At 43.0% G+C, this 9,976-nt stretch overlaps 2 protein-coding genes across 2 annotated transcripts; both read right to left on the bottom strand.

The window, feature by feature from the left end:
- Positions 1-618: 618 nt before the first annotated feature.
- On the bottom strand, positions 619-3,677 carry LOC109784369 (uncharacterized). Its single transcript, XM_040391776.3, has 10 exons — positions 2,941-3,677; positions 2,630-2,821; positions 1,869-1,976; positions 1,737-1,778; positions 1,547-1,642; positions 1,364-1,459; positions 1,126-1,236; positions 992-1,024; positions 859-909; positions 619-779 (listed from the first exon to the last, which is right to left on the bottom strand). Exons 1-10 carry the CDS (start codon positions 3,646-3,648, stop codon positions 693-695), a joined length of 1,524 nt encoding a protein of 507 aa, XP_040247710.2. The 5' UTR covers positions 3,649-3,677; the 3' UTR covers positions 619-692.
- Positions 3,678-6,385: 2,708 nt separating this feature from the next.
- Positions 6,386-9,742, bottom strand: LOC141025739 (uncharacterized). Its single transcript, XM_073501659.1, has 4 exons — positions 9,290-9,742; positions 8,607-9,207; positions 7,975-8,219; positions 6,386-6,718 (listed from the first exon to the last, which is right to left on the bottom strand). The coding sequence occupies exons 1-4, from the start codon at positions 9,740-9,742 to the stop codon at positions 6,386-6,388; spliced, it is 1,632 nt and encodes a 543-aa protein (XP_073357760.1).
- Between the last annotated feature and the right edge of the window lie 234 nt (positions 9,743-9,976).

Here is a 9,976-nt window from a genome sequence, read left to right as displayed (position 1 = left end):
TATATATGAAACAAATTGAGGAGGAACATGGCACACAGGAAATAAAATCTGCCCAAACATGAACATATACAGAGATATGCAAAGGGGTAGTTGAAACTGCACCTTGCCTCCGCTGCTAGCTGCTGATCCAGACCTTCTGCAGCACCTCCGGTCGCCGTTACGTGGTAGCCGCCCCGCTGCTTCGTCGCTGCTCCTAGGATCTGGACCGTGGCCGATCTGCTTCGTCGTTGCTGCTTGCTAGGTCGCCGCCATGGTGCAGATGCGCGCAATCACAGAGGAGACGACGGGAGGAAGGTGAAGCCGGGCTGGGGAGGGATGGAGAAGGCAGATCGAGAGGGGACAAGCGGGAGGGTGGCGGCGCTAGTGGGGGAGCAGCGAGAGAGGGGGGGATGCGGAAGCAGCGGGAGGAGAGCGATAGGGTACGGGTGCGGGGCGAGGGGCTCGTTCCCTGTCGTCCGGCCGATTTCGAGGTATGCCTCGGTTCGGCATATTGAGCGAATATTCCCTTTTCTGGGACGAGTTGGTTCTGAATCGTTCGACTAACTAAACGCGGGAATGGGCCGTGGGAACGGGTCGGACCCATGACGTTCTACCCAGTGACAACAACCAAACACACCCTTATGGAACCAGCGCCAAGACATTACCAACACAACTACACAGCTGTTATCTTAACAAACACAACTACGCAGCTCCTATCTTGTCCTTGGAATTAATCCTATCAGTTCTGCAATCTTCAGCTTCTTCCTGGCGTACTGCGCATATGTTCCAGACGACAAACTCTGAAAATGGAAAGAGTAAGCTTACATACAAAACTGCAAGTGGATACAATGTTTGACAATATCTACCCAACAACCATACCGTCCAACGGATCTCCTGTGCAATCAGCTCACGGGCTTTACATTCTGGAACCTATAGAGACCCAAAAGAAAGAAATCACACGAGAATATAACAGGAACCAATGGATGCTAAGACAACGCCATACTATACTTACACTGTCACTAATGCCTTTCGTGCACCGATCAAACTACAAAGAAAGAAGACCAAATCAATTTGCATTGTAAAAGAATATATTGATTTATAACAGAAGAAATCACATATAGAACGCCTGTGGAACAAAAAACCTACAACATGCTCCATGTTGGAACCGCCGTAATTCAGCTCATACTTCATACTGCGGTCGTGTGCTGAATACAAGTTTTCACCATAAACTTGCTCAAGAGCATCTCTGAAACTCAGCTGAACATTGTCCAAGGGAAAAATAAATAACATCACCAAGCATAAGTAGAGAGAAAGTATTCACAAAACACAATCATCAGTAAAATAACAATGTTGTGTTTTGAAAAGGCTGATGTGTAGCGCTGACCTGATGATTATCATTGACCCGCTTCCAAATCTGATAGAAGACACCATCACGATCTTTCACAAACATGAGATTTATGCGTGCATCCCATATATACTCCTGAATTGAATCGAAAGAATGCAACTGTTAAATACAACTATAACAAGGGCCGAATATCTAACTGAGCAAGGGATAGAGGAATCCTACATGCAAACCAACAGCTGCTAGTTCCAGAGTCATGTTCTGAAACCCAGCTGCGATCCTACATGCTTGGAATGTGGCCTTTGAATGTATACGCGCCCACTAAATAATAAAACAGATAAGTTATTGTGGTGGTGCAACATTTATATAGAGATTTTTTGCAATTTCATGGTTTTGAGAGGTCAAATATGCATACCTCAATAGACGACTCATTTATCAGCAAATACTGTTCAACCCACTGTCAAGAACAAACATTGTTAGTCCAAGAAAACAAAAATACTGAACAAAGTTCTAAACTTGAACTAGCTGATTATTCCCAAAGGCATACTTTAATTTCCTTCACAATTGTTTCCCAGTATTGGAGATAATCTCTATCAGCGTCAGGGGTGCTATAAAATGCTCGGTATCTACTCCAACTTGTATACTCAACACCACCCTGCATCCGAATAAAACAACAGGAAACGACATAGTTCAGTTGTCCTAAGAATAACAAGCACTGAACATAAGCGAACAGGATGCTCTTAAGAGTACTGATTAGAGTACTTATGAAGTTCGAGAAGAGCCAAATAACACATAGTACTTGAACGTGTCAAAAATATATGGGGACTCGAAAAAAGGGGCAAACTTTGTTTATGCGTACGAAAACAGGATAGTAGTTGTATTCTGGGAGCAGCCTATAGCATGTGCGCCGAACTGAGGTTTTAGGACTTGTTCCATCCAAATAAAAATTGAAAATTAATCTCTGTTTGATTTTTAACTGAAAGACCCCGCTAAAAAAAGGTCTGCCTTTTATATTTGTTACATATTTTACCACAATTTATTGCAAGCACCCATATTCTAATATGTGCTTAATCTCCAAATGCTGCAATTTTCTTAGTTTTAGTGTTGAGTTTGTCCAAGGACCTTATGTATGCCTCTTAAACTCAGACTTAAAAGTCAAGCTACAAGAAGTTACTTTCATATTAAGCAATTTTTTGCTATTGTCCATTCAAAGGGCAAATCAATAAGAAACTGGTTACCAGCTGCATTTGTACATATTAAATGTAGATGCATTACATAAATAAATGCAGCGAATACGGTAACACTTACATCGTTGAAAATGACTAGCCGCTGGTAGTCGCTCAAGGACTTTTTGTAACAGAGTTCGGAATCAAAATACCAACCAAAGAAGCCATCCTGGACGTAGTGAAAGAAGTAGTCGTTCTTAACGATAAGCTCTGGAGGGTACTTGCGTTCCAACGCAGCATCATCAATCTTGTCAACCGGCACTCCTTTCAACAGCTACATACACAGATGGAGTAAGTACTACATAAGAGGGCATAATTTTTCATGTATGGATGTATGATAGATTAATAATAAACAGATAGGAAGGAGCACTGGTACGGGACAAATTAACTAACCAGGCAAGCTTTGATGCGATAAAGCGCATACTTGAGATGGAACTTGTTGGTCTCCTCTTGGTCCAGTTCGGTGTAAGTCTCAATTTCAGTCATGCGGGCCGCTAGCTTTTCACAGTCGCTTTTGTGTTGCTGCTTCGTGATAGCATCATTGGCCGGTTCAGCAACAACAACGACGGCCGAATCAGATTTTCCTTGTGAATCTCTGTCTCGTCCCTCTTGGGCCTCGTTGAAGAAACACTGGATTTGATATTGTACTAGAGCAGCTCGCGACTCATCATCGTGGAAAGATTTACGAGTAAGGGCTTCGAGGATTTCGCGGGAAGGGATATTTGAAAAACCGGCCAAGTCCCATTCCGAGCCGACTGGTAACTGCAATTGGGCGAGGCGCGAGGCAACAATTTCATGGTACCTTGGCTCTGTTGCAGGCTCGTCGGGCGGCGGAGAGCCTCCATCCACACGGCTGCTGCTATCAGAGTCCGAATAGACAAGGGATCCAGACAACGATGCGCCACCGTCACCAAGGCGCCGGCGGGACACTCCTTCTTCAAGAGGCCTCCTCCGGCGGCGGCGCCGCTTCTGCGGCATCGGCATCTGATCGACGATCATAGGGGTAGGGGTGGAGCCGTCGCGACGGAGACGGGAAGGGGATCGCGATTCGGCCGCTAGGGTTTCGTGTGGATGGGGGGATTGGGGAGACGAGGCCTGCATTTGTTTTTTTCTCTTTTTTTTGAGGGTCGGGAGACGAGGACTGCAATAGGAGAGGCGAAACCATCATATCCTTTGGCAAGCTGGGCCAAGCAGGCCCATCTCCCTTCCGCAACGCGTTTCGGTTTGACGAACAAAACCGCTGGCACAGTAAAAAAATAATTTAGTTCTTAAAAAAAGTAAAAAACTTTTTTTGGGCCGCAAAAACAGTTAAGTTTTGCCTCAAAAAACGTATTCGTTTCATCTGGATGCACGCAGGCGCGCCAGGGACCGCCTTGTGCACCGTCTGCATCGCAATCTGGATTCTGGCCCACCAGTTGTTTTTTTTTTTTTTTTTTTTTTTTTGCTTCCAACCCCCTCAGTTCAGTGCGCTCGCTTTTGCTTCCACTGTTTTCACTTCGCAGCGCCCTTCCGCTTCCTCTCTCGCGACGAGGAAGGAGAGATCCGAAATCGTGGCTGCGTCGGGGGAACTGAGTCAAAAAAAAGAAAACAGTGCGTCCACCGCGCTCGTTCGTTCTGGAAGCGAACGCACAAACCAGTTGGATCAGAAGACGCGACTTGCTTACTATGCCTTTTTTCTTTTCTTTATGCAATGCGAGAAAGCCAGCTGTTTTTCTGTTTTCTTTCCTTTTTTCCTATCTTGTTTTGTTTCCTTTTCCCATAAATGCGTGAACCTTTTCAAAGGCGACAAATATTTTGCAAAATTGATGAGTTTTTTTTTTCAAATTTGATGAACGTTTTCGCGAAATCGACGAACTTTTTTCAAAGTCGATGAAATTTTTTCAAATTCAGTGAACTTTTTCTCAAATTTGATGATTTTTTTTTCAAATTCGGCGAACGCTTTTTCAAATTCAGCACGCTTTTTTTCAAAATCGATGAATTTTTCAAACCTGATGAACTTTTTTTTAATCCAATGAACTTTTTCAAATTCGGTGAACTTTTTTCAATTTTTGCTTTCAAAATTGATGAACTTTTTCAAATTCATGAACTGTTTTTCAAATTCGTAATTTTCAGATCCATGTGGTTTTCAGTTTTTGTGAACGAAAGGGCCGAACAGCAAAACGAATGAAACATGCACGAAGGAGCTAGCGATCGAAGGAAGAAAGGGAAGGTGTGCGCGTGCTTGCTGGGCCGGCCCACCCGAGGCTGCTGCGCGAGCGCCCGCTAAGGCCTTGTTTGGCACCAAGGGTTTTCAAGCCCCAAAGGGGCTGGGGATTATTGGGGATTTGGTGAACCCCTCCCCCGCACCAAATCCCCTTCCCCCCTCCCAAACCCCTTCCTCATCTATCCATATAGAGTGTTTGGCATGCATAGACAAATTTGGCCCATTTTAAACATGAACTTCAACAACACACTGATAAAAATCTGATCTTTACTGCTGAACAGGCTGAAGCATCAATAGCCATATCATCAAGTACTACTGAAAGCAACAAATCATAATCTTTAAGAACAATGGCATATAAACTAAGAACATCAAAGGCCATACAACACAATCCGATCTTTAATACTGAACAGGCTGAAGCATCAATGGCCATATCGTCAAGTACTGCTGAAAGCAACAAATCATAATATTTATGAACAATGGCATATAAACTAAGAACATCAAAGGCCATACAACACAATCCGATCTTTACTACTGAACAGGCTGAAGCATCAGTGGCCATATCGTCAAGTAGTGCTGAAAGCAACAAATGATAATCTTTAAGAACAATGGCATATAAACTAAGAACATCAAAGGCCATACACAGGCATGCATCAGGATGTACCAACAACACCTAGGGTGCAACACAAACATCACTTAAATTCGGTTTCTGCTTCCCAACATAGTTTCAGTTTCACAACGACGCCGATGCACATGCATCACTTCAGTTCCATCACATCCCTGAAAGCAGCAAGTCAATCAGAGCATTAGACATACCAGTCAAACAATTCGCACCTACAAGAGTACTTCAAATACTTTCTCCAGAAAGAAAAGGATCCTTTGAATACACAAAATACACAATACAGGACATATGTGGATTACCAAACGAACATATTGCTAATGTGGTCAACATACTAGAAGATGAAAGGTTGCAACTTCTGTTTCATACCAACAATTCACAATCCCACAACTACATATGAAAACCATGATGCTTCACAAGGAACATGGGAAAAATATGGCATGGAGTCTGTTTCTTATACTTCATGATCTGAAACAGATGGCCTCGCTCTCCTTTGTCAAAAATATAACAAAATTTATATGTGATGCGCTTGAGCCAGATTTAACTTGATGCAAATAGACAAAGCAAGCTCTAGCATCAGGTCACATACATATCTCAAGTACTAGCACTGGAAACTCACAAGTAAAAATTTATTCGTACAGACCATATATACATTGCAGAGAAGGGTTGATAGAAACTATTTGCATATGCACTGTAGATCATATATATGTCAGATCAAAACTAAAATTTCATATCTATAGATCATATTTACAACAAAAAATGTAGATTTAGTATGATTGTTCACTACCAAAGCGTATCTATTTCTGTAACAAAACACTACAATTACTTTCTTGCTGATTGCCAAACAGTGGTTCAGTTTCTTCCTGTTATTTGCCCTTTATTCAAATTAGTATGCAGACAAAGCATTCATTCACAAGAAAAACATGTTTGTTCCAAGCTAATCAGGAATAGGAGCTTACAGGGCTTAAAAAAAAGACCAAGCAAGCAAGCACAGTATGAACCAGATCAAAATACCTCTTCTAGGTAGGCAACTCAGCCATTTCGCTCCGACGCCACATGACCGCACTCTCTTCATCCTCGGCAGCAGAAGTGATGAAGGTTTCACGGTTCTTAGCATTTTTAAACACCTTGAACGCTCTGGCTCTCTCATGGCATGCGATGCTGTCCATCTTGTGCACTAGAGAAATGCACTTGCTGATGGAGAACTCTTGCCCATTTGTTGATCCAGCGCTCTCTTTTGTCAGTAAGGCGACTTCATCCTCCGCTTGTTTCTTCTTTATGTTCACATACTGCTGCATCACTTCCACCATTGCATCTCCAGTCTTCTTTGGCTTCTTTGCCTCCTTCCAAGGCTTCGTTTTTGTAGCAGCACTAGTAGAAAAGGGGGCTTTTGTCCCGGTTGGTAAGGGCCTTTAGTCCCGGTTTTTGAACCGGGACTAAAGGGTCGTTACTAATGCCTTCCCCCTTTAGTTCCGGTTCTTACACGAACCGGGACTAAAGGCCGTCCACGTGGACGCAGCCTGGAGCTCCATCTTTAGTTGGTGTTACCAACCGGGACTAAAGGAAATTTTATGATATTTTTTTTTGAAAAAAAATTTGCTAATTTTTTTTAAATTTTTTTTTGATTTTCAAATTTCTGAATTATTTTAACCTCTAATCTCTAATCACCACCCCTCATCACTGCTCAATTTATCCTCTATTCTCTAATCACCCCTCATCATTCCAAATCATCTAACTTCCCTGACGGTCACCCATCCTCACTACTCCAACCTGAGCACGCTTAACTTCCGGGTTCTATTCTCCCTCGTTTCCAAGTCTGCACTTGTTGTTTTCCTGACAATAGTAAGATGTCAATTCTATTAACCCTCAGGAATTTAGCTTGAGCATGAAGTGACACATTTCACTGTTTTAGTTTGAAACTATTGTTTTAAAAAACAATAATTATTTAGTAACACTAATATTTCTGGAATAATTAGTTTGACCACTGTTTGACCACAGTTTGACCAGATTTGACCAAAATTCAAAAAAACTGAAATAATTATTTAGTAACACTAGTATTCTAGAATAATTAGTTTGACCATTGTTTGACCACAATTTGAAATTTTTTGAATTTTTCCCTCTCCAGATCTTAAAAGCCCCGTATCTTTTTTTCTGTTAGGTTTTTGAGGATTTTGAAAATGTTTAACAGTTTGACCATTTTAGACCACATATCACATGGGAAACTTTTTTTTTGACATTTCCATCATTTTCTTTTGTTTTTTCTAAAATTGAAAAGGCGGTCCGGGGGGGTAGAGTTTGATGGGCCCTTTAGTACCGGTTCGTGCCATGAACCGGTACTAATGCCTCAAAGCCCATTAGTACCGGTTGGTGGCACCAACCGGGATTAAAGGACTAACCTTTAGTCCCGGTTGGTGCCACCAACCGGTACTAATGGGCATCGCACCCTTTAGTCCCGGTTCGTGGCACCAACCGGGACTAAAGGGCCCAGGTGAACCGGGACTAATGCCTTAGCCGCACGAACCGGGACCAATGCTCACATTAGTCCCGGTTCGTGACTGAACCGGGACTAATGTGAATATTGCCCTGTGACGAAAGCCCTGTTTTGTACTAGTGCAGGACCAGCAGTAGGAACCCTCTTTTCACCGACTTGTTCATCCATTCCTCCAGGATCAGCGGCGGCAACCCTCTTTTCACCAACTCTAGCACCAACAACATCCCCTTCCTCCAGGATCTGCAATTCATCAGTATCTGCCTCTTCTGCCTCCTCTTCTTCAACATCATATTCCACTTGTGTAATATCTGGTTGTGATGGTTCAAAAGATATGAAATTGTAATTACCTTCAGCTCTATGGCCTACACAAAGCACATGATTCAGGTACCTAAGAAGCATTAAATTCAGAAAGATCTCTTTCTACTCAAATTAAGCTTACCATCATATAATTCTCCTAGTCTATCATATAGGGGGAAAGATCCTCTCCTGAATTTTCCGATTCTTTTACATGTCTATAAACAAGAAGAGTGAAATAATTAATACCAGAATAATACTAACTTCAAGCATGGAGCTACAGCTGCAACCTATTGTCAATGAACATAACAAAGAGTTCACTATTACATGACAAACATAACAAAAGAGTTCATTACTACAAGTTCCTAGCTAGTCAAGTTGGAAATCATCCCACATCCTCCTAGCAATCTTGTCCCTGAAGTTGTCGCCTGGGATATTATTCTCTTGGTGGTTACCGTGTTGGTGATCATCATCATCCGGAAGGTCAACAAATTCGATGGGAGGTATGTTATTGGGTTGATTATCAAGCCATTTTTCATCGCCCTTATGCATCCTGATGATATTACGAAAGACTGTCGTAGCTGCTGGGATCTTGACTTGGTTTTCTATTTGATGGTATGTACCAACACGAAGAATTGGGAAACGCTTCTTAAGAATTCTTATGGCCCTTTCCACATGGTTGCGCAACACGGCATGCCAAAGATTGAACAACTCCTTGTAGTTTTGTGGTCGATGGCGCCCATGCCCAAACTCCTTGAGGTGATACCGGACACCCCGATACGGTGCAAGGAAAGACGTGGTATTTGCATAACCACCATCAAACAAATAGAACTTTCCTTCGGATACTTTAAAGCCATGGTTCATGGCTGACTGGAGCACTCTAGCATCTGTAGCTAACCCTTCCCAACCACACGAGATGAATGTGAAGTTTAGGTCAAAGTCACATGCGACCATGACATTTTGGCTAAGAGTTCCCTTCCTATTCCGGAAAGGAGCGGCTTTGTCAGGTGTTACAGTCATAGGAACATGAGTTCCATCGATGGCGCCTATGCAATTCTGCGAATAGATTGATTGCAAGTCAATATCCAAAATCTGAAGATAGAGATAAGAGATGAAGTGAAAGTGTCGAGGTGAAAACCTCAAAGTATGGGAAGAATCTTGGATCTCCAGCAATCTTTGGATGAGGTTCATCGATGCTTTGATGCCTCAGAAATCGACAAGATAGAATGGGGATGATGTCGAAGAAAGACTTGATGTATTCATGGAAGGTCCACCCACTATGTTGGTATTCTAGTTGCAGATCATCAAAAGATGCATTGTGAGACAACATGTAAAGGAAAAAGCCTAATTTCTCCTCCACCTTGATTGTCTTATCCTTTATTAAATTTCCCCTTCTAAGATATGATGCCAGCAGTTCAAAGATATGCGGCTCCATCCTAAAAGCTACCAGACAATTCTTGACATGACCTTGAAGGATTTCATCAACACGCCTCTTGCCATACAGGACTGAGCTATGTCGCTGACTTTTGTCAATTCTACTACGGATCTGGTACAACCACTGGTAGAAAAAGAGGCTTCCATACGCCCCCATTAGTCCCCAAAACAATCGAACCGCGACAAAAGGGGTCTTTAGTCGCGGTTCGGGAGGAGACCCGCGACCAACTATCTGGGCCCAGCGCGCTCGGTCGACAGCTGGCGGACGGGAGGGGCTTTAGTCCCGGTTGGCCTGGCCAACCGGGACTAAAGGTCCCCGAAGGCCTTTAGTCGCGGTTGGCCAGGCCAACCGGGACTAAAGGCCCATCCAGCTGGCGGATGGGAGGGGCTT

Source organism: Aegilops tauschii, chromosome 6 (assembly GCF_002575655.3).
Source record: "Aegilops tauschii subsp. strangulata cultivar AL8/78 chromosome 6, Aet v6.0, whole genome shotgun sequence".
NCBI classification, from domain to species: domain Eukaryota; kingdom Viridiplantae; phylum Streptophyta; class Magnoliopsida; order Poales; family Poaceae; genus Aegilops; species Aegilops tauschii.
The sequence above is the reverse complement of the archived record's forward strand: the minus strand, read 5'-3'. Positions and strand labels throughout refer to the sequence as shown.